Consider the following 24,019-nt stretch of genomic DNA (forward strand, 5'->3'; position numbering starts at 1 on the left):
AAGGTGTGCTTGAAGGACATCCCGCTACTGTCTCGTGAGATACGGGATGCGACTCGATTATTGTCAAAAGGACCCTCGTACCAGACAGCAAGCTGACAGGAAAAGTTTCCTCGGTCTGTCTTCTGGACAGAAGATTGTTGAAGCTACCTGAAGCAAACGTGGAGATCGCGTCACCATTCTTCACAGGCAAGACTTGGGTCTTATGCATGGACAATCCTTTATATGACATTGTTCTGGGAAATGTGAAAGGTGTGCGGAATGTCTTAAATCCTGACAATGAATGTAAAATACATCTTTATACATTGGATGCTCCGGATGAATCATTTAGAGCAGGAGGTGGAAACTGTTCTACCAACGAATTCATCTCTGCTGACACTTTATCATCGGCTGCTAGAGAAACCAGGGACAAGTCGGAAGTGGCAACGACAACCAGACAGACAAGATCAAGTTCGTATCCGTTACCAGCACCAGCTATAAACCCCCTAGACATCAGCCCAATCGACTTGAGAACCAGGCAAAGGGAAGATGGCAGTCTACATAAATTCTTTGAAGCAGTGGACAAAGAGATGAAGACTAGGTTTGTCGACATCCAATTCTTTGTAAAAGAGGGAATTCTTTAACGAAAGTACACACTGCAGTCAAAGAAACAAATGGAACAGCTTGTCGGGCCCAGAAGCCTTCGTAATTTTCTGATGAAAATGGCTCACGAAGGAATCCTTGCACGACATCAAGGAATAAAGCGAACCACAGACTGTGTGTGCGAAGAATTCTACTGGCCTGGAGTCCAATCAGACATTGCGCAATTTGTTAAATTGTGCGATACGTGCCAAAGGATTTTTCCCAAACATTTAATAGGTCGAGTATTATTGGGAAACACTCCTGTCAGTGATACCCCGTTTAATAGAGTTGCCACTGACATTGTGGAACCATTATCTCCCATGTTAGAGAAAGGGAATAAGTTCGTTCTGACAATGGTTGATATGGCAACGCGGTATCCTGATGCTGTGGCACTGCCTAGCATTGAAACAGAAAAAATCGCTGAGGCACTTCTGGAGATGTTCTCTCGTGTAGGAGTCCCACATGAGGTAATCAGTGACAGAGGCACATCATTCTCGTCACGCCTGATGAAGGAGCTAAGCCGGCTTCTCTCTTTTACACAGTTGCCAACATCTCCATATCATCCCATGGCAAATGGCCTTGTGGAGAGGTTCAACAGCACCCTTAAACAAATGGTAAGACGAATGTGTCAAGAGAGCACGAAAAAATGGGCCGGTACTTGGCACCATTGCTTTTTGCTTGTCGCGAAGTTCCTCAGTCAAGCCTGGGTTTTGCACCCTTAGACGTTGGCCGTTATGTCAGAGGGCCCATGGCGATATTGAAAGAATTATTGGCATGTGATCATGCTGATGATGATGCAAAAATCTCATACGGGTATGCAGTTGAGCTGCGGAAGCATCTTAAAGACACTTGTCGTTTAGCCAAGGAGGAGCTTCAGAAAGCAAAACTTGTACAGAAGAACCACTACGACTGTAAGACCAGACCACGTCATTTAGCTGTTGGAGACAAGATTATGCTACTGTTCCCTTCGGACAACAACAAATTGGTTCTTACGTGGAGAGGGCCATTTACTGCACTTCAGAGGAGAAATGACGTCGATTATGTTATTGACCTCGGGACAAGGACGACACTATTCCATGTAAATTTACTGAAGAAGTATGAGGAATGGCCACCTATATCACCACCATTACCGGTAGCGTCAGCTGCTTGTCAGACGGATGACACCGGATTTTTCCAAACCTTTCATACTTTGCACCGACGCATCATCAACAAGTAGAGGTGCCATACTTATGCAGCGTCATGAGAAAGAATTCTAAACCCGGTATCATATGCAAGCCGCCGACTACAACCACGAGAAGTTGCATATTCAACAGTTCAGCGAGAAGCCCTAGCTCTTACATGGGCCGTCCAAAAGCTTCACATCTACTTGTTTGGATGCACATTCATATTACAGAGCGACCATAAGCCCCTTGTTTACATCAAGTCGGCCAAGCACATCAACAGCCATGTCTTACGTTGGAGCCTCATACTTACAGAGTATGACTTCTCGGTTGAGTATATTAAAGGCAGCGAGAATGTAGGCGCAGACTATATGAGCCGGTTGCCAAGCACATGAAGAGTGTGTCTGCGGAAACATGATGTATTAAAAGTGTGCACTTCAAACCGGTGTAACTTTATATGTTGAGCAACATTTTCTGGCAGGTTAGTTTAATGGATTTTTTTTCATCCTATATCGCGGTGTTGTGACTTGTAAATGTTATGCTGAGTGTGCGGTGCTCGGAACTGTAGTTCTGTAGTAATTTTTATGTGTACTCATACGTACCGAGTGTACGATGCTCAGAACTGTAGTGTTGTGGTAAGTTTTACATGTACTTATACGTACAGAGTGTGCGGTGCTCAGAACTGTGGTGCAGTGTTAATGCTCTTGTGGAGTGTGTGTGCTACGATGGACCAATGTATGTCAAGTACCCTCAAGTTCTTTGAACGAAAGAACTTTCTTAAGTGGGGGGTGATTGTGAAGAAGTACTCACAAAGTACGGAACACCAGAGCAGACGACATTGCGGCTGTCCCCAACAAGAGGAAAAGAAAGACAAGGGAGGCTCGTGCAGCAAATAAGAAGGGGCTTGCGCAACGGAGATCGTTGGAACGCCGGCACGACTAGGACCGCCGGACCTACGGAAGCCACATCTACCGGTGAAGTTCACTTGACCGGGCGTCCGTATTCAAGACAGGGAACGGCTCGGGTCGTTGCACGACACAAGACCTCGGAGGGGCCTGCTGCAGCCTCGAACCCGCATCTACGCGCGAGGTTCGAGAGAGCGAGGGTCCGTCATCAAGACGAGGAGCGCCTTGGGTCGTCGCCTCGCACGAGGCCTCAGGTCGGCCTGCTGAAATCTCGGAACCCGCTTCTACGCACAAGGTTCGGGTGACCGGGCATCTGTAATCGAAACGAGCGCCTTGGGCTGTTGTCTTGCACAAGACCTCGGAGCGGCCTGTTGCCGTCTATGGAGCGCTGTGGGCCGTCTACTTTTTCCTGTCCCATACTGCTGCGTCTACTTTTCCATGCCACTCATTACTCTACCAGTGAGTGTTCCACCTCAAAGACTCTACGAGCCTCACCACACTCCAGACTTCAGCCACAATCTCGTGAGACTACATTTTTTTTCCTGTTTACAAACAACCTTGCATACATGGTTCTAGTTGAATATATTCTTCGTGTTTATGTGCCGTCTAATATAATTGTCGTGTGTTTCCTAATCATGCACCGTCTGCTCCATCTTCCTCGCGTCACACGCCTTGCAACATGACAATCCAAACCATCATAATGGGAAATATTCCCCACATGTTCGGTTCCACCAATGTATGTGGACGGTGGTGGAATAGTCTACGCATAGAAGCAGACGTGCAGACATCACGTGCTAATGTGGAAAACGAAGTCATTGACAGTGTGCCAGCGGGCAATAAGCTTGCTATTGCCCACTTATGCACCGACTTTAGTGATGGTTATCGAGTCCCTCAGCGTCATCTGCAGCTCTGTTCGAGTGCAGCAAAGGTGACCGAGATGCTGCGCAATAATTAACGGGCTAGACAACATGACCCTTAGTGTAGCAAACTGCCATACTAAGCAATCCCATGTCAGTAATTACTTCAAGTAGTTCTGCTACACAGAAAATAAATGTAACATGCTTGTGTCACACAGTGTTGCTCTTCTTTTTCTGGGCTTTTCTTTTTATCAGTTCATTCGAAATATGCTTAATTTGAAGAATTTCTGCGGTCCAGCGGACTTTGAATTAACCAAATTTTACTGTACTTTGCTATTGCTATCAATGCTTGCCTTTTGAGTGAAACTGTGACTTTTTTAACCTTAATTATCTCCTGCGTAAGGAAGATGCCAGTGCAACACATCAGCAGACTGTCTGCTGACTGTAGTCAGCCATGCAAGCTTGCCTCAGTGGCCTGTCCAAGTCATCGTAGTATGACATAAACCTCACAACAAAATCGGCCTACTGTCTTGCTCATGTGACAGCACCTAAACAAAACAATAAAATGTTAGGGAAGCTGTGACTTACAAAGTTTTTGGCAAGGCTGAGCTGACTTGTTCATTACACATAATGAAGCAGTGTTTCCTTTTCATCGTCATCCTCATTAGTGTCGTAGATGTGTCTCCAGTCCTGAGGTTTTGCTCCCAGGCAGCGCCATTCACAAAAGTCAGCCAAGTTCTTGAATGGCCCCATGCTGGAACGCAATGACACATGTCATTTCATAATCAAAGGGATGACTTTCTAACAGATACAGACTTATTGCTAGTCACTTTTGTACAACTAGTACATAACCTACAGCTTTGAATGAGGCATAAGTGTGCTGAAGCTTTACTCCAAGTGGATTAGTAAGTCACAAGAGACACCTGGACAAATAGTTCACTACAATAAATAACTTCATTCTGGGGTAATAACACCACAGAAAATAAACAAAGATGGATAAGGGCACACAGGACACAAGTGCTGACTCTCAACTCGTCTTCATCAAAAAACAGAAAATACAGTAAAACTTTGGTGATATGTTCACAGCCTGTATGACTTTCGGTGTGATACGAGTTTGTAATATTTTCCTGCTGAATACATTGCATAGAATGCGCAGGACATTGGTTGCTCTGAATGCGTTACCACGCCGCTGCAGATCATACAAATGCACAAGCCACGGCCACAGCGATAGCAGAGCCAGTGGAGCGGCCAGCACAGTGGGATACCAAATGCTCGTAGTTGCCACACAACTGCCTATGTTACACGACTGCACAATATTTCATTGGCTCCTCGTTGAGTGGACCAAACCATGCCCGGTGGGCACAGGGGGTAGGAAGATAGGAAGTGTGAGAGAGCATGATGTCAGCCAGTGAGCTGTCTTCAAGAGCCTGCTGGTTTGTTCTCTGGAGTGATTCCACGAGAGATCAAACATGCATGTCCGCTTGATATTTTTATTTTGCCTGTTTTTTTATGTCATGTAGGAATATTCAAACTGCATGGAACTGAAAATTTTGTTCCCAAGAAGCATTCCCAGCAAGCCAAAAAAATATTTGAAGGTGGCGCCGCGAGCGTCCTCCTGTTCCTTACCACAATATTTTCCGATTTCATGGCCAAATTAAATGCGAACTAAGAATATTGTGTCAAAAACCTTTTCTACTCATTTCATACGCTTCACAGTAAATTAGTTTCATGCATTTCTTATGCTGTCCACAAACAAATTCTTTTTAATTTCAAACATGGCCAAAATCAGAAAAAATGTGCAACTTTGATGCATCTTCGCACAATTTCTATTTTACACAGAAACTTGAAAAAAAGTGTCAAACATAGAATGCTCTTTTTGCAACATTTATGCAAAATATTATCTTCCTACATGAAACACAAGAGAAGAAAATGTAGTTAAACAAGTTTTTTCGAAAATCTCATTTAAAAAAAAAGCCCTGTTCCAATTTTTGAAAAAATTTTGGATGGAAAAACGTGGGTGAAATATGTTTCCTCATTTGCTTTATTCACAAATGAGCAGAAAATGTTTTTGACAACATTTTTAGTTTGCATTTAATTTGGCCCTGAAATGGAAAATATTGTGGTAAGCAATAGGAGGACACTCACGCTGGCACCTTCGAATATTTTTTTGGCTTGCTGGGAATGCTTTTCATGAATAAGACTTTCGGTTCCATGCAGTTTGAATATGCCTACATGACATATAAAAAAACCCGACAAAACAAAAATATCAAGCAGACATGCATGTCTGATCTCTCGTGGAATCACCCCTCTGTCGGCTGAGGGCAGACATGCACATCCCCCCACACCGTGTTGGCCCAATATCGGTTTCATTTCCTTTATTTTTTGCTCTTTCTTTTTTACATGGCACTTATTTGGCTCTTCCGCCAAGTAGCACAAATCACACATTTGCATGCCGTTTGTTCATCTTGCATGTTCTTTTTGTGAAAACACGGGGAATGTGGGAGATGGAAATTCAAGACGATGAGCAAAACGAGAACAAGGTAAAATTGGGAGGCATCATTTCGACAAGTGGACTTGTCTTTTTCAAGGCAACGTATGCTTTCGTTGGCACAGTACATATAGATAGGGCTCTTCTACAGGGGAGAGGGTGGGTAAGTCATGTGGGCGAGGTAATGACCGAGGGTGTGTTAGAGGCACAGGTGCAGAATTGAGAATAAGGGTTGCTGTGCACAAGGCTGGCGACAAGGCCGTATGTATAGCCCTCCTCTATTATCTGCCTCGCTGGAGTTCATGGGCTATCGTCTCTCTGTAAGAGATAATAAAAGGAACAGCTGAAAATAGTGCTCGTGAAAAAAAGAAAAATTACTGAAATGGAATAAATAGCAAACAAAAGAAAGAAAGAAAGGGAGGGGAAAAGACAACGCAACCAAACTAAGTGTTGTCGCTTGTAGCTTGAAATTCAGCATAGTGAACAGATTCTAAAGCTCTATAAATACTTCGTTTAGCGCAAAACAACGAACACAAGAAAGGCGACAGGACAAGGCGCTAGGACATAGGCGACAAGGCAACAGGACATAGCACCTTGTCCTGTCGCCTTTCTTGTGTCCGTTGTTTTGCGCTAAACGAAGTATTTATGGATCCGCACCAACTAGCCCGCCAACACATTGTGCTGTTCTAAAGCTCTATTTGAAATGTCTGTGCCTATTGGTTGCAATGTCTTGAACTTATGAATAAGGTATGATTATCTGTATTTTCCTTCTCCTTCAGAATGGAAATTTTACTGTAAGATGAAGAGTTTAAGCTCGTCAAAGTTATGACCTGGTTGGTTGAAAAGCTAAGCAACAGCTTTGGGAAGCTTTTTAGCTGTGTCCATGCAATGTCTGTTTAATCTGACATTCATTGATTGTCCCGTTTCACCGATAAATTGTTTCTCACAAAACGAACATTCAAGCATATAAATCACATCCAAACTCATACAAGTAAAGCTAGTTTTCCCTTCGTGTGTATAACTATTTGCAGTGCTTTTAATTTTAATGTTACCTTGAAGGTGCCTGCAGGTTTTGCACATGGGGCGACAACATGCTCGTATAAACCCCCGTAATCGAAACGTTGTCAAAATGTTGGCTCTTGCTTTTACTTTGTTCTCGTTTTGCTCATGTTCTCTTTGTCTGATTTGGTTTGCACAGTAATCGGGAGGAGGCTTTTGTACTGTTCATCACCATCATGTCGTGAAACTGAAAGCCTCTGTAATTCAGGGAGAAGTTGGACATTTTGCAGAAGGCAGACGAAGGTCGAAAGAAGAGGACTAACCTCAACAAAAAGCTAGGCTAGGCACCATCTACCCTGTGCCCAATCAACAGTCAATGTGACCAGATAATGAAGAATGTTCAACGCTTTGCTGTCAATGCTAAAAACTTAAAATGCAAGAACTGCACATCTTGTGCAGCTCAAGGAAGCTCTCCTAATATGGTTTAAGGCAGCCCTGGCAAGCGGAGTCAACATCGACAGAAAGGTATTGCACAAGAAGCCCGGCAACATTAGACTCCCACTTGATGTGAAGGACGTCCTAACCTGAGGGGGTTGGATCCATCAGTTTAAAGCAAGGCACAGACTTGTTTACGAGTCTGTAAGCCGCCGCCATGAACTATTGGATGGAGACTACTTTACCCTAATCTCCTTGCTGTGTACGAGCCACATGAAATGAGCCACATGGTATGAGCACCTCCACCAAAAATGTTACGGGGTTAAAAGCAGTCAGACGTAAATTTACAGAATATTTACAATAATCGTAGCGGCTGACAAGATGGTAGACAGCGCACGAAGTCCAGAGCGTCTTCTTCTTCCGACCAAGCTGACATCTTCTTCGTCAGCGTGTCACAATATGTTTAAAGGGACCCTGAACATGAAGTAAAATAGACTATTTTACAAATATTTTACTACCAAGAGTACTTCAAGCGCTTAGCAGAAAGGGAGTTATTGCCAATTAAATGTTCCCTATGTGGTGCTTCCACTCCTTCAATGACTTGTACTGAGAAGGCTACGGCAGAGAGGGGCTTGCCCACAATGCTCTGCCTACTGAATGTCACCATGGCACGCAGTTCAAATTTGACTTTGGATGTTCATGTAGACGTCACTACTTCCGATTTTGGCACCTACGATGCACCAAACACGGTTATCCCCAGTGAGCTGCAGTGCGCTCAGCCAGCGGACCTGTGGTGTCACCATGCTGCAGCCACGGTACCTACACTACATAGTAGACTGCAGCTACGTGCAACTGTGCGGCTTACGCGCAGCTTTTGCTTTGAGCACGACAGGGCTTGAGTACATGCTCATGCTCATATGCTTCAGTCTGGCTGTGCTACTCGGTGCGGACCAGCTTTGTCCTGCACTGGCTTGGCTGACGGATAGTAGCCACATCCAACTTGCACATTTTGAAGCTCAATACGAAGTGAAGTCTGCCAAGGTGTCTAACCAAGAGCAGCCAGGAGTGAGCGTGTGATGGCAAGCATGCATGTGGTCCGGCCATAAGTTTCACATGGTTCGAGGCTATACTTGTGGACAACTTTTCTTGGCTATGAAGCGAAGGCTACGAAAACTAAGCAAGCCTCTTTCATCGCTGTTGGAAGTAGTCCCACAGTTTTGCTCACGTTTTCTTACGTGGGAAATAGGGAACAATACTTGTTTTTTTACAGCACGTACTTTGAAACAATACATAACATTCACCAGTCAAATATTGGTATTTTATTGTACTTTTCGTTTGCTTTTCGAGTTTTTGCACACCTGAGACCATCGCACGCTCTGCACATTCATCAAACGCAAAATGATGCCCGTGTCATCTGGTGAGTGTTCGTCGCTTACTGTCCTGCCAATCAACTGTCCAAGAGGCTGTTTACTAACTTTAGCAACTAAAGACTGGTGAAGCACACAAAAAAAGTTTTTCCAGCGTCTGTGCGGAAACCAAGCGAGCCCATCTGGAAATCACAACCATTGGCACGTACAAACAAGTGAGCGAGCCGACTGCTCCGCTGGCTCTACCGACGGCACCGTTGGTGGCGCATCGACATACGGCTGCTTTGGAGCTCCAATGCAGGCTACGATGCTGGCTGCTCATAACTTGGTACATATTGTATGTGAATAAGCATTGATTCACATTGAGTTATTGTATCTGCCTTGACTTGAGAAGTTGTGCGAGGTTGGCGAAACCGAAACAGGTGCCGAGCGCGCCCAGACTACATTGTGTACGAATACAGTCATGTGCCCCTGTAGCTTTCGCTTCATAGCCAAGAAAAGTTGTCCGGGAGTATAGTCGAGTGTTTAAGAACTAGTCGAAATTAGTGTGTCTCAATAACTAAGACAAAGAAAAGCAGGACGGCCAAAGTTTAATTCCTACGCAGGCGGCCGCAGGCGAGCATGAGTCAGCTTCTTCAAAAAGTACGTAACTATGATTATTGAAATTTGAAAGCAGATTTTCACTTACTTTAGCCTGATTATTAAACTGTGACAATAAATGCCCTATTTACACGACTGTAAGTCGACCTCCCCATATCGCGTGTGACAGGGAAAAACAAAAGAAGGAAAGCATACCTGAGGGCGCATTCAATAACAAAAATTTATTAGTAGCTGACATGGTCACTGGACTACTCGTCTTCACTTGTGCCATCGTCCTCACTAGGGCTGCCATCGTCCTCGCTGCTACGGTTCCACAGTACGTCGTCGTCTAGCGAAATTTCACATTTGGCAAACGACCACACCACAACATCTTGTGGAACAGCAGCCTATGCCGAGTGCACCCAACCACATGCAGCCGTCAGGGAGGCTCTTTTGACAGGTCCGGTCGGCGTAAGTTCGCGGTCTTCTGCCGCCAGCCACTCGTACTCGCGGCGGAGCAGGTCCTTAAAAGGCGAAGATCCGGGCTTGTTTCATGGCCATGTTGCACTTCACTGGCAGGGATCGATCACGCATTTCAGCTACGTACGCCGCAAGCTTGGCCTACAGCTCCAGAAAGCGTCCAGACTTCGGTCCGTGGGAAATTCCTTGCTTGCCGTCACAGATGAAAATTTTGTTTCGCTGCAGTTGCCACTCTCACACCACCTGTTCAGAAACATCGAACTTGCTGCCCGCTGCGCAGTGATTTGTTTCTTTGGCGTAAATGATGGCAGCCCTCTTGAACGCTGCTGTGAATGAGCGCCGAATGTTTAGTGGGCCTGGAGCACTCATGACGACTGAGGAAGTATGGTAGTAGCACGTAGCCAGCAGTCAAGTCGAAAGCATCAAACTAAGAGCTACAGGGAAAGAGAAACACATGAGAGGTGTCTGCTCTTCCATGAACTATAGATACTCCCCACAAGTTCCGCCTATCTGAAGGTGCCGCTGCGAATGGAACAGCGGCACTTCCATCAACTATTGACCCCCCCCAGCCCCCCTGGAGTGTTGCGTGAACTGTAAAACTCTCAAAAAATGTTTAAAAACCCTTTCAAAAAGCAAACAATCCTGAGGGATAGTGAAAAGCTATGGGTAGGGCCATAGAGCAAACATATTGTAACTACGTTGTAGCTCCCCTGATATCTCGTTGGTCTTGCTTTTTTGGTGGTGCCATGTTTTGGTTTCGATTGTAAGTCGAGCCCCCCCGCACTTCAGATTTTTAAACTTAAAAATTGGTCGACTTATAATTGTGTAAATACGGTATACACTGTAACAGTAGGAAGCGTACTAATCTAAACATCCTTCTTAATTGATGTCAGCTATTGGAAAATAACAGCCATACAGGAATCTGCTATATGACAATATAAAGCATCGAGAAAAGACTGAGGAGCAGGCTTGTGTTGAAAAGAGAGCATCTGAGAAAAAGCTGACTTCGTGCTCCGTTTGCGAGCTCAACGTGCCGTGCATGACTGCAAAGTTTGGCAGTTGAGGTGTGGTTCAGAACCCCTTTAACATAGATGAAGTCAGACTATCTTACAATTTGCAGCTAAATAAGAGCATCTGTTTTAAAGGCAAAGCATGGAAAGGTGGCCAAGAAAAGGTGCAGCTAACAATCGTTGGCTGCTACCTGAATCAAAAGACTAGCGCAAATAACAGGGACACAGACAGAGAAGACGACAGGACGAGCGCCAATCCTTTAGCGCTCGTCCTGTCGTCTTCTCTGTCTGTGTCCCTGTTATTTGCGCTAGTTTTTGATTAATGATGACACACCAACTAGCCCAGCTTTCTGCCTTGATTGCTACCTGAAGCCCCGCTGCTTCAATATGGCAGGTAGTTTGTTTTGCATTTACAAGGCCACCTGCAAGGCCTGGATGACCTCTGCCTTGTTCACAGATTTTTTTTTTTACCTCTCTCGACCCACAAAACATACAGCCAACACAGGAAGATGTGTTCGGTCTTGGATCAATGCAACAAAAGGTGCCTCCCTTCAAAATGACAAAAAGGTTCTTTTATTTTTGTGCCCAAATACAATGAGTCATTTACAACCGCTGGACACGGATATCCTTTGGAATGCCAAGTATTATTTTAACTCTCTTGGTGTGTCATTTGCTGGGTAAAGTTAGAATGGAAATACAAGAAACTGAACATCCGCATCCTAGATCATGATGTGATACACTTCATTGCAATGAGCTGCGACTGCATCTTGCCAACGACAACCGCCAAATGTTTTGTGAAATGCTGCTTTGACAAGCTACCTGAAGAAAATATGCAAGAGGCAGCAGTTGCAATTGAATATTGGAATGTGCTCGGTGTTAAAGGGGCACCAAGAACAATTTTGTTACCATGGATTTTGTTACCTGGTGGCCTGTGGATTGCACACCGTGGACGGCATTGAACAAGAAGTTTCCACATAACAGCCTGATGTTTTGAACAGCGAGGATGAATACGACAACCGCTGCAGAAACAATGAATACAGCGACAGAAATGCTCCTTGCTAGGACGTGCCGGGGCATGCAGTGGCATGCGAAAACGTTCAGAGAGGACATATTTTTACTAGAGGTGCGTGAATACTGAATAGTAGAATACAAGGATTCAAGAACCCACTGGCGTGACTTGACTGATTCGTGGCAGCACAGTGAAATTTCTGTTCATCAACTGCTGCACAATGAAAGTGACTGTTGCATTTTAGAGCCTTGAATAGCCGCATAACGACAGTTGCCGATCCTCCCAACATGCAACCAGGTCACAACTGCGTCGTTACAAAGATGGCGAGTGTAAGCAGCATTGCCAGATGCATTATTACTATCCCCTACTGCTCATTGTAGCTGCACTCACAAGCCAAGTTTTACACTCATCATTGCACAATAAGGGTATTTTTTGTAAAGGCACAAGACTACAGTTGAACACAGTTTTTTTTTAGAGAAACAAGAAGAGCAGGGGTACTTGCTGTTGGGCTAGTTGGTGCATGTCAAACAATAATGAATTTAGTGCCAAAACCACTATCACGGAGAGGGAAGGACATAACAACAAGAAATGCATGTATGGTATGCATACATTATAAAAAAGAATACATTTTATATGCTTACTGTCTGCAAAAATAAACAGTTGAAAATAAGCGCTCCTCTCCCCACAGTGATCATGTTCTTGGCGCTAAATTCATTATTCTTCAAAAAGACAGCAGATAAACGTGAAAGAAATAGCTCCTTTATTTAAAAAAAATTTTCCAAACTTACTTGAATGGGCTAATTACACGTCCTGAACTGCTCCGCCTGAAGTGTGGATACCGGTTGCAGTTCATGCGTTCATTGGTGGTCATGGCTAACCACACCATCTGAAAGAAAGCCAACACTATAAGTTGAAGCCTATTTAGACAAATCTACTGCATTTTGAGCATTCCCTTTTAATGCGTTAACATTCTCAGGGTACTTCACATACTGTCGGAGTGCCAACTATTATGTTTGTATGTATGTATGTACCTATCTATATTTGTACCTAACTGCTTCGAATGGACAGCACATTGGGCTGCTGTGTCGAGGTAGTAGGGTTCGAAACCAACCATCGGACCAACTTGACTCACTGAGTATGTGGCAATGTGTACATACGTGCTGCTCTTCAATGAACCTCTTTGATGCCAACTTGGATCACTCGGAATGTGCCATGCTACAATGATGAAAAATATCCATTCTCCCATGCTGAACGGAATCAAACCCTTACTCAAAGACATCAACCCAACGCATTAGCAGGCTGCGCCACAAATACACTGGGTGTGGGCCGCTTGAAGGCCTTTCATGCTAAAAGCTCACTGTGAATGCACTGGGTATGCGCCGCTCTGCAATGAGCCTCTCGTCAACTTGGGTCACCAAGTATGTGCCACTTACTGTGCAGAAAGCAAGGGAACAATTCTCAGGCACTGCCATGCCATGCACCTTGTCTTGGCAGTCGTGCGCCGACTTCTTGGCAGTGCCACTAGATGGCACAGCGTGTAGCATGTTTAGAAAGAAATGCAAGAGAGGAGCCTGGTCGCCACATGTCGTGTTTCTCAGCATTCGCACGCGCCATGCATTTCGGAGGCCACGTGTAGGCTTTGCAGGTGCCTGATGACGGTCAGCAAAGAAGCACAAAAGAGGAGTCTCACTGCAGCACACACCTGATACATAACGCATTTCGACAGTGGCAGTACATTGTGTCACTATATTGATTAAATGCTAACACATTACCATCCCCAGACATCGTGAGATGGGTTCCATTGCCTTTATTTAAAATACACTTTGTGACGTGTTTACAAACCTGACAAACCAACAACCAACCAAACCAACCAAGTAGCAATCTATTTCTTAACCTAACACAAACAGTGCTGCTGGGGTGTTGCCATCAGCCTCAGATTAATAAGCACACGGTGCTGAAAGACCATTCCTGGTGGCCTAACACTACTGGTGACAACAGTGTGGCACCTCAATGCAGACTGATTATGCCAATGCATGCTGTGCGGCCTCAAGGAAACAACTTAGCTCAACACTTTTGTGCAACCACAGCCAGGTGTGCTGGGCACTATGTCACTCTGTCTGGCTGCACCAAGAGTGAGTTAAGACTAGCCTTCATTTTTTTTTTTTTGTGCTCAATGCTGAAACTTGGTAGATACATTAAGGTAACATTGGGAGCCGAAACATAAATTTTCAAATGAATATCTTTAACAAATTTTGTTTTATAAGAAATTACATACTGATTGCTTGTGAAAAGCCTCACACGCAACGAAAGATCCTAGAGGGGTGGAATCACTTGTAATACTTGCTTAGATGTGCAATTCAGGTCAAGACAGAGCAATAATTTTTTTAAGTAGTTTACAATTCTTATATTCAAAATTACATGCACACTGCTATATATGACCAAACAGTGTTGTGTGGAAATAATAGAATAATAAAAAGAGGAATCACCTCAATTTGAAGAGAGAAAGAGTAAAATTGGTCAAGAACAGGTCAACTTACTCAGTAAGAGTAACACAGTAACCTACGCAGTAACAGCAAACAGTAAAAGCAGAGAAATTCAGGATGGTGCTTCCAATCAATTATGCAGCCTCAGGACATAGAGATGAAGATGACATAGAGGTAATGAAAGAAACCGTAACTAGGCTGGCTTCAGAAGCAGCAACTGAAGTGGGAGACAAGGCACAAAGGCAACCAGTAGGCAAGCTCTAACAAGCAACAAAGGACCTAAAAAAAAAAAAAAGATGACAAAGAATGAAAATGTCCAACTCAAGAGATAAGATAGAATTCGCAGAACTGTAAAAACTGATCAACAAGGCGAAAACAAGGGATATTCGAAATTATAATGTGAGAAAAACTGAAGAAGCCATAAAAAATGGACGCAGCCTGAAATAAGTGAGAAGGAAACTTGGCATATGTGGGATCTCTCACACCCGTGCTCTTGGGACAAAGGAACGACAACACAGTAGTGCAAACAATCACAAGGGCATTTATTGCACCTTTCATAGATCAATGCCTGCTAGCCGAGTTGCTATCCACAAAACATGCCGATGGGCGCGCGACAAATCTAGAAGTCCGACTCACCGCGACCGGAAAACGAGCGAATATGTTCGCCCCATGCTGGATCCCAACGCCTGGTCGTTCGCGCGTACTGTCACGCGAACGGTGTCCAAGGCGGCCACGCGAGACGGTCTCGCAGAAGCATGGGTCGGCGCAGCACGGCACGTCCGTCCCGCTTGCTTCCCGAACCCAAAGAGACAAGCGCCCAAGTAACCTCGCCTGTCGGCGGCGTTAGCAACGCAACACTGGCGCCATCTCTCGCACTGCGCCCCAACCACATCGACCGCTGCGGGCATCACGCAGGCCACGCGGCGAAGCCGGAATACAGGAGACGCGCTATGCGGGAAAAACATATCAGGGGACGCGCGAGGGTCGCGCATCCCCACATTCCCCCAACCTTAAATCACTTATTCCGGCGAAACATGTGACACGGTCTAACATTAACCCGTGCTTCGCGAACAAGATAGTACATGCAACAGTGGTCGCGCAGAAGAAATGTCTACACGCTGTCCATAACATGCGAGCCGACTGTCCTTGGGTACACCGCTGGCGTCCGCCGGTCACAGCAGCAGCTTTGCGACTCGACAGCACGATCCCAGGCCAGGACTCCGGAGACGACGACGCAGTAGTCGGTACGAGCAAGCGTCGCTCGCGCCGACGCGCCCTGCTGGCAAGAGCCGCCATAGCTGTCGGTGACAGCCGGCTCTTTTGTCCGCCGCCGAGGGTTGTGAGCTGGATACAGGAGGCCGCCGAAGTCGCCGCGCCGAACTGGCCACAGCATCACCATCGCCCAGGGTGGCTCGATCGTAGTCCGGGGCAGCAGCGCAGACGATGTGCAGGTGATGGCAAACCAGGGATGGCTCCAATCACGCTGCGTAAACTCAACACACTCGGCAAACACTAAAGTAGTGCAAGGGAGAGGAATTCTGCATGCGCATCGCCCACGTGGTACGATGTTCAACTCGGCTAGCAAAAGATCGGGCAGCTACTCAGATGCAAAGTTCACGTGAACGAAGCTCGCTTCCTTCAGTCGAACGAGTAATTTCAATTCATGTGAGGCGAAATAGAATGAGGGAAGCAAATTGCAACCCCTCACCGCCACGGTCCACCAGGTTGTGTCCCTCCACGTGCGACAGGCAGCTTCGTAAAGCCTTAGGCCTAAAGCGTCGCCACCCTGACAACAACCGGCATCCAAAAACAACACCCAAAATGAGCGCAAAACAGGCAGCCGCGAGGAGACGTCAGCTCTGTGAGGTGGTCCTACTCCGCTCGGTGCACACAGCATCCGAGTTGACGGCGCCTACCGTCCTAGACGGTGTCGGAGAGCCCGGTGCCAGGCCGCAATACCAGTCAGCCCGTAGTGGCACCCGTGGCCCGCGGCCACCCGGCTCCCTGAGCCGCGACTTCGATATCCGAGTCAAAGAGATAGAAGAAGCTATTTACATAAGAAATTCGGACCACCCACGAGGCTTCCGTACTCGCTCGCTTCAGGCTTGCCACTGCTCCGCGGGCGCTCAGCCTCGCTCTCCCAGGATGCAGACCACGTGGCTCTCGTACTGACGAATGTCATTAAATAAACACTTGCGAAAAGGCTCGCTCCACCATCACCTCGCTCAAGAAAGCACGCCGCCGACGCTAGCGATCAAAATTCACGCTAGGCCTACGCTTCGGTTCAAACAAAGGTCTCGAACGAAGCAAACTGTTAAATCTATCGTCCGATGCCCCAAGAGCCCCACGTTGGGCGCCAGAGGTGGGATCTCTCACACCCGTGCTCTTGGGACAAAGGAACGACAACACAGTAGTGCAAACAATCACAAGGGCATTTATTGCACCTTTCAGTGATCAATGCCTGCTAGCCGAGTTGCTATCCACAAAACATGCCGATGGGCGCGCGACAAATCTAGAAGTCCGACTCACCGCGACCGGAAAACGAGCGAATATGTTCGCCCCATGCTGGATCCCAACGCCTGGTCCTTCGCGCGTACTGTCACGCGAACGGTGTCCAAGGCGGCCACGCGAGACGGTCTCGCAGAAGCATGGGTCGGCGCAGCACGGCACGTCCGTCCCGCTTGCTTCCCGAACCCAAAGAGACAAGTGCCTTCCTTGAGGCGCCCAAGTAACCTCGCCTGTCGGCGGCGTTAGCAACGCAACACTCGCGCCATCTCTCGCACTGCGCCCCAACCACATCGACCACCGCGGGCATCACGCAGGCCACACGGCGAAGCCGGAATACAGGAGACGCGCTATGCGGGAAAAACATCAGGGGAGGCGCGAGGGTCGCGCATCCCCACACATATGACAAACCAAGATGCATGCACTGAAAAATAAGCAGGGTAATATCATCAGCAACCTCGAAAGTATAGTACCAGCAGTGGAAGAATTCTATACTGACTTGTACGGTACCCAGAGGAGTCAGGATACTGCCATTTGAAGCAGTAATGAACAGGATGCAAAGACTCCTCCTGTAGCTAGTGATGAGGTCAGAATGGTCTTGCAAGACATGAAACAGGGAAGAGCGGCAGGAGAAGATGGAATAACAGTCAATTTAATCAAAGATGCAGGGAACATAATGCTTGGAAAACTGGCGGCTATTTATACAAAGTGTCTATAGACTGCAAGGGTCCCAGAAAACTGGAAGAATGCAAACATTATACTAATCCACAAAAATGGAGACGTTAAAGAATTGAAAAATTAAAGGCCCATTAGCTTACTCCCAGTATTATATAAAATATTTACCAAAATAATCTCCAATAGAATAAGGGCTACACTGGACTTTAGTAAAGCAAGGGAACAGGCTGGCTTCAGGAAGGGATACTCTACAATGGATCACATCCATGTCAATAATCAGGTTATTGAGAAATCCGCAGAGTAAAATAAGCCTCTCTATATGGCTTTCATAGATTATGAAAAGGCATTTGATTCAGTGGAGATACCAGCAGTCATAGAGGCATTATATAATCAAGGAGCACCGACTGCTTATGTAAAGAGCTTGGAAAATATCTACAGAGGTTCCACAGCTACCTTAATTCTACATAAGAAAAGCAGGGAGATACCTACAAAGAAAGGGGTCGCACAGGGAGACAGAATATCTCCAATGCTATTCACTGCATGCTCGGAAGAAGTATTCAAGCTATTAAGCTGGGAAGGCTTAGTAGTAACGATCCACAGCGAATATCTCAGCAACCTTCGGTTGCTGAGATATTCTAATATCCGACATAGCCGATATTCTAATCGACATTAAGAAAAAAAAATTTGAGCTGGGCATGTCATATAATGCGGCGGTTGGATAATAGTTGTACCATTAGGGTTACAGAATGGGTATCAAGAGAAAGGAAACGCAGTCGAGGACGGCAGAACTCAAGGTGTAGTGATGAAATTAGGAAATTCGCGGGCGCTAGTTGGAATCGGTTGGTGCAGGACAAGGGTAATTGGAGATCGCAGAGAGAGGCCTTCGTCCAGCAGTGGACATAAAACAGGCTGATGATGATGAAAAAGAGGAAGCCTAAATGAACAAGCTGAGACTGTCTCACCCTCAAGAATATCTTGGTGATTACAACAAAACCAAAATTAAGTTCTGTGGTTTTACATGCCAAAACCACAATACGATAATGAGGCCCATGACAGTGGGGGGCTTTGGATTAATTTTGACCCCCTGGGGTTCTTTAACGTGCACCGACGCACGGCAAACAGGCGTTTTTGCTACAGCAAGCTACAGAAAAGTGGCTGCCGCAGCTGGGATTTCGCCTCGCCCTTAGGCATAGCAGTGCAATGCCAAAGCCGCTCGCCACTGCAGCGAGTCATAATAAAACAAACGGCATGAAAATCCATCCAGCCGTTATCAAGCTAGCTTCTGCCAGCAAGGTGTCAGACACACAAAAGAAAAAGAAAAGCAACACTTTTGAGAAAATGGGCTACAAAGTTTTGGGAGCAGTTGACCCACACAAAAACATATCAACCACAATATATCAATATATTGTTACGAAGAGCTGTGACAAAATGGCTTCATTCATGGGAGATGGACAATGGCAGTAGCGCAGCCTGGCCTCCAAAGCTCTTCGTTCTCTCTTCTTCCTCCCTGCCTTTCATATCTCCGTTACATTTCCACGCAAGCAGGTTAAGGCCGTAGGGTGAGTCAAGATGGACAAGCAAGGTAGGAAGGTTTCAGGTGAGCAATACGAATCAGCTCTGTTTTGACATAATAGTTCAGCGGAAACCCTCAAAGTGGAGAGGAGTAATTAATTAAAGGAAAATGGATCATCTACCCAATCACAGCAATGGCTACAAAGGAAACCCATATGGGTTCCTCGAAAGGAAAGCTTCACAGTTGAAAAAAAATTCGTCCTGGTCCAGTGCTTGAACCCGGGGCTACCGCCTTTCCGGGGCAGCCACTCTGCCATTGGAGCTAACCCGGCGGCTAGCAGATGGCAGGGCGAAGTCGAATTTGTCAACAACTTGAAGCAAAGGCAAGAGTTTGACATAATAGTTCTAGGGAAACCTGCAAGGTGGAGGGGAGTAATTAATTAAAGGAAAATGGAACAACTACACAAAGTTGGTAAGTTGCGTTCTGCTTGATCGCCGACCATTGTACAGGAGACGAGCTATTAAGTGAGTGAGTTTACTCACGTGGTCCACTAATATAAATGGGCCTGAATATTGTGACAAGAGCTTTTGACACAATCCACGCTTGCTTTGCAGTGTCTAAAGAAGAACCAAGTCACCTTTTTCAAACTATAGTTGTTCATCACAGTCGTCGTATTGCTCTTTCGAACGACTTTGCAAGACCAGAGTACGAAGACAAGCTATTCAACGGGCTTCTTCAGTGAGACACAAGGCCTTTGATATAGAATTGTCATTGTGCAGAATAAAAGGTAAGAAATTGTCCAGAGGGCTTCACGGTAACTTTAAATACAGCAGACTAAATGGGCTATAGTTTGTGGTTTCGTGTTTTGCCGTGTTGTATGCATAAGTGATGAAGGGCAGCAAGTCGTCCCAGTTCTTGTGATTGGAGGAGAAGTACATGGCAAACATGTTGGTCGCATCCTGCTTGTCCTTTCAATGAGACCACTGGTTTGTGGATGATGCGGCATGGAATGATGAAACTGAATTGCACAAACGAAGTAACTCTTCAACGGCATCAGCAGTCAACTGGTGACCACGATCGCTGGTAACACGTGGTGGGCCATGACAAAGGACCATGGAATGCAACAGGAAGACTGCCATGCAAGCAGCGATAGAAGAGGGTATGGCTGCAGTTTCTGCATACTGTGCAAGATGGTCCTTGCAGACAATTATCCAATGGTTCCTATTGTTAGATAACAGGAACGGAACCAAAAGGTCAATGCCTACTTGCTCAAATGGCATACTGGGCAGAGTCAATGTCAATGTCCAAAGGGGACTCGCGACGGGAGCGGTTGGTCACTTGTGACGTCGGCACATTTCACAACTAGCGGCATAGCACTTAGTTGTTTCGTATATCTTGGGCCAGTAAAAGCGCTCCTGTGTGCGATGTAGCATTCGTACGAAGCCAAAGTGGCCGGATGTCATACTGTCATGCATGGCACATACAACGTCGGAGCGGAGACTCTTGGGGACAACTAGCAGAAAATGCTCCATGCCCAGAGTAATTACAGTAATCCTTCGTTATAATGAAATCGCTTTACTCGATATATCACTTTGTTCAAAATTTCCTCCTGCATTTTAAGCCGCATTACTCGAAGCACACGGAGAGCTTGACCCACTTAGAGCGAAGTAGCGAGCGGAGGCATCGCCGCCACCGAACGGTGGTGTCCCTTTTGTGCACGCAGTGTCAAATTAATACCGCCAACGAATAAGTCTCATGCAGGCACAGAACAGGCCACAAAAATACCAAACGCATGGCCGACGACCTAGTCACAGATACCAAAGAAGTGCCGAGTGTCCCAGCTGTTTACTGCGGGGCAAACGGAAGCTCTCAAATTCCAAGAAGCAGCGTGCCCGAACCGTTAATCTTGGTCGCAATTGCATCGCTGGTGTCCCCCGTGATAGAATTCACAGGGAAATAAAGCTTTCCTGACGCTTTCCTATGCCCTTACAAAATCCACTGATTTTGTAAGGGCATAGGGCCCTTACAAGGGCATAAGGGCCCTTACAAAATCCACTGATTTTGTACAGGTATAGAGCGTAATAAACAAGGGAAATAATGGATGCCTTTTACATGTTTTTTGGAGGGTGACAGATGCATCAGTCAACCCTCCGATAGCTTTGTCACAGGCAGAAGTGTCATACTTTCGGGAGTTCGTGCAAATCAGTTCTTCATCAGCCAGCTTTGCTGTTGCCACGTGTATGTGAACAAAGCTATTGCTGTTGCTTGGACACTCTGACCTGCCTGACTCAGCAAAAAAGGTACGGCGCCTTGGCCCTAAACATGCATTCGCAGCCTTGCTTGAACCGGCTGAAAAAGTAGTGTTGGCAAGGAATGTTGCAAGTAAAGCAGCGAACGATGAAAAAGTTCATGTGTGTCTGAGTGCATAGATGTGTGTGCAAAAATCGGACAAGCATTAGCTTGTAAGAGCCCTATTGCTTTGGTCGCATGGTGTCTCATTTCCAGAGGCTTAAATGCTGTGGTAGCAGGCAAGGAGGGCTTCTTTGTAACTCTGCCGCAGGGATTGTTTGCTGAAAAAGCAAGAAATGCCGTAGAAGGAAATGTTAAGCAAGCCTGCTTTCGCGAGGCTAACGTGAAAAATCATACTAAAGCCATCTTGCTGGATTTTCATCTTGAGTCATTATGTGCAAAAGTGAAAAAGACCAAGAACAACACTCTTGAGGTTTTTTTCACGGCTAAAACCCATAAGCCTCATCACATACCTTTCAAAGCCATTGTTTCCGAGACAAACACTTGGCATCACGAAGTTTCAAAGTGGGTTCAGCATCATTTGTTACCTCTAAAAAACGATGAGATGTTTTCTTTTCTTCCCAATTCTGGTGCATTGGTCTCTCAATTTTGAATGAGCATAATCCTGGGCATGCCACAAGTTTTAGCATTGATGTACAGGACTTGTACTACTCCCTACCTCATAACAAGTTGATGCAGTGTGTCAAGCCATGTATAACCGAAGATAATGATGAACTTTTGTTTATTAGAAACTATCTTGGTTCTGTTGAAAGTTTCATGGGAATTCTATCATTTTATTTAAACTTGTGGGGATGCGCAAGTCTCACGCATCTCCTGTAATCCGGCTTCGCCGCGTGGCCTGACGCCCGCGGTTGTCGGAGTGGTACAAGCGCAGTGTGAGAGATGGCACTAGTGTTGCGCTACTAACGCTGCCGACAAGCGGGGTTACTTGGGCGCCGAAAGACAAGGCGCCTGTCTCTTTGGGTCGGGACAGCAAGCAGTGCGGACGTGCCGTGCCGCGCATGCGCCGATCCATGCTTCTGCGAGACCGTCTCGCGTGGCCTGCCTTCGAACGCGCCACCGCTCGCGTGACTGTACGCGCGAACGACCAGGCGTTGGGATCCAGCATGGGCGAACATATTCGCTCGCTATCCGGTCGCGGTGAGTCGGACTTCTAGATTTGTCGCACCCATCGGCATGTTTTGTGGATAGCAACTCGGCTAGCAGGCATTGATCTATGAAAGGTGCAATAAATGCCTTTGTGATTGTTTGCACTACTGTGTTGTCGTTCCTTTGTCCCAAGAGTGGGTGTGAGAACCCCACAAACTATACATAGATAGAGTGGGAAGGAAAAGTTTTTTTACAGAAATCAGGAGTTTGTATTGGTTCGAGCATTGCGCCTGTTCTCAGCAACATTTTTATGGCTTATGTGGACAGAAGAATTCAAAAGAACATCGGTGACTTGGCTGTTAAGGGTGTGCGAAATGTTGATGATTTTCTTGTTATTGTGAAAACCTTTGATGTACAAAAAAGAGTTGCTGATGTGTTAGAGGTGTTCAGGGAATGTAGCGTAGGCCTCAGTTTCACTTGTGAACTGCCTGTTGAGAGAGTCAGTTTTTGGACTTAAGGATGGTATTTTCTGGAGCAGATCATGTTTTCTGGGAGTATTCCCCTAGGGCACAGAAGCTTTTACCTAGATTTTTGTCTGATCACTCTAAAGTAGTAAAAATTGGTATTTGTGTTCTTTGCAAACTCTTCTTTGTTTAAATCATGCCATCGCAGAATGCAACATCGTTTTGAGAAGCAAGTATCTAGACTAAAAGAAGCAGGGTACTCTACTGGTGTTATCACAAGAGCTTCTGAAAAGGTGGCAAAACAAGTTAAAGGCATTCCGAAAAGAGCAACAGTTGAAATTGTCCCTAAGAGTAGAAGGAATGCAGTTTAACTCCCTTATGTGCATAAGCTAGCACACAGGTTAAAAAAATGTGGCAAACAGGTACAAGACTGATGTCTTTAGTGTAGGCCACAAGCTTGGTCAGGTTCGTCCAGCTGTCCACAACAATATGGAGTGGAGAGTGACAAAGCTGCAGGATGTTCTGTTATTCATAAGAAGTGTGTGGATTGCAAAATTCTAGTTGTTTATAAAATACAGTGCTCTTGTGGAAAGGTTTACGTAGGGCAAACAAATCTATGTTTAAATATCAGGATCCAGGAATATGCGATCAATGTAAACAATGGCACTGGTTCACACTTGGCAGTTCATTGCTGCTTCAAGGGACCCTGAAACAATTTTGACGATATTGTACAAACGTACTGAGTCGTAAGAGTAGGTCATTCTGATCATTGATGCATGTAAGTGTTCCGCGTAAAGCGTGTAATTTATTATAAGGTTTTAAAAATGTACATTTCTGCTGATCGCAGCACACGGCTTGGCTGAATTTTCAGCCACCCCTATCCATTTGACGTAAGTTGCCCTAACGATGTCAGTTGGGCAAGCTATCCGATTGGCAGCCCAGGGCAAGTCATCGATAATTTTTTGAACTTTATGGTGAACAAATGTTCTTTGTAACACTTGGAATGCTAGTTCATTTGTTTCTGTAAAAAGAAAGTAACAGAAAGAGAATGCACAAGGACAACTTCTCCACTA

At 45.8% G+C, this 24,019-nt stretch overlaps 1 protein-coding gene across 5 annotated transcripts in view; it reads right to left on the reverse strand.

Moving 5' to 3' along the window:
• Hip14 (palmitoyltransferase Hip14) overlaps window positions 1–24,019 on the reverse strand; it is a 172,023-nt gene that overhangs the window by 27,545 nt on the left and 120,459 nt on the right. For 4 of the 5 annotated variants that reach the window (XR_012827224.1, XR_012827223.1, XR_012827222.1 and 1 more), the window contains exons 13-14: window positions 12,696–12,793; window positions 4,129–4,294 (exon numbers count right to left, since the gene is read on the reverse strand). Coding sequence is in view for 2 of the 5 variants with exons in the window: in XM_075687928.1 (XP_075544043.1) it covers window positions 4,162–4,294; window positions 12,696–12,793 (231 nt within the window). In the remaining 3 variants the exon portion in view is untranslated. Of the gene's footprint in view, window positions 1–4,128; window positions 4,295–5,853; window positions 6,347–12,695; window positions 12,794–24,019 lie in introns of those variants that run through there. The other variant, XM_075687929.1, reaches the window with a different exon arrangement.

The sequence above is a fragment of the Dermacentor variabilis genome, chromosome 4 (genome assembly GCF_050947875.1).
Source record: "Dermacentor variabilis isolate Ectoservices chromosome 4, ASM5094787v1, whole genome shotgun sequence".
In the NCBI taxonomy this organism is placed as follows: Eukaryota; Metazoa; Arthropoda; class Arachnida; order Ixodida; family Ixodidae; genus Dermacentor; species Dermacentor variabilis.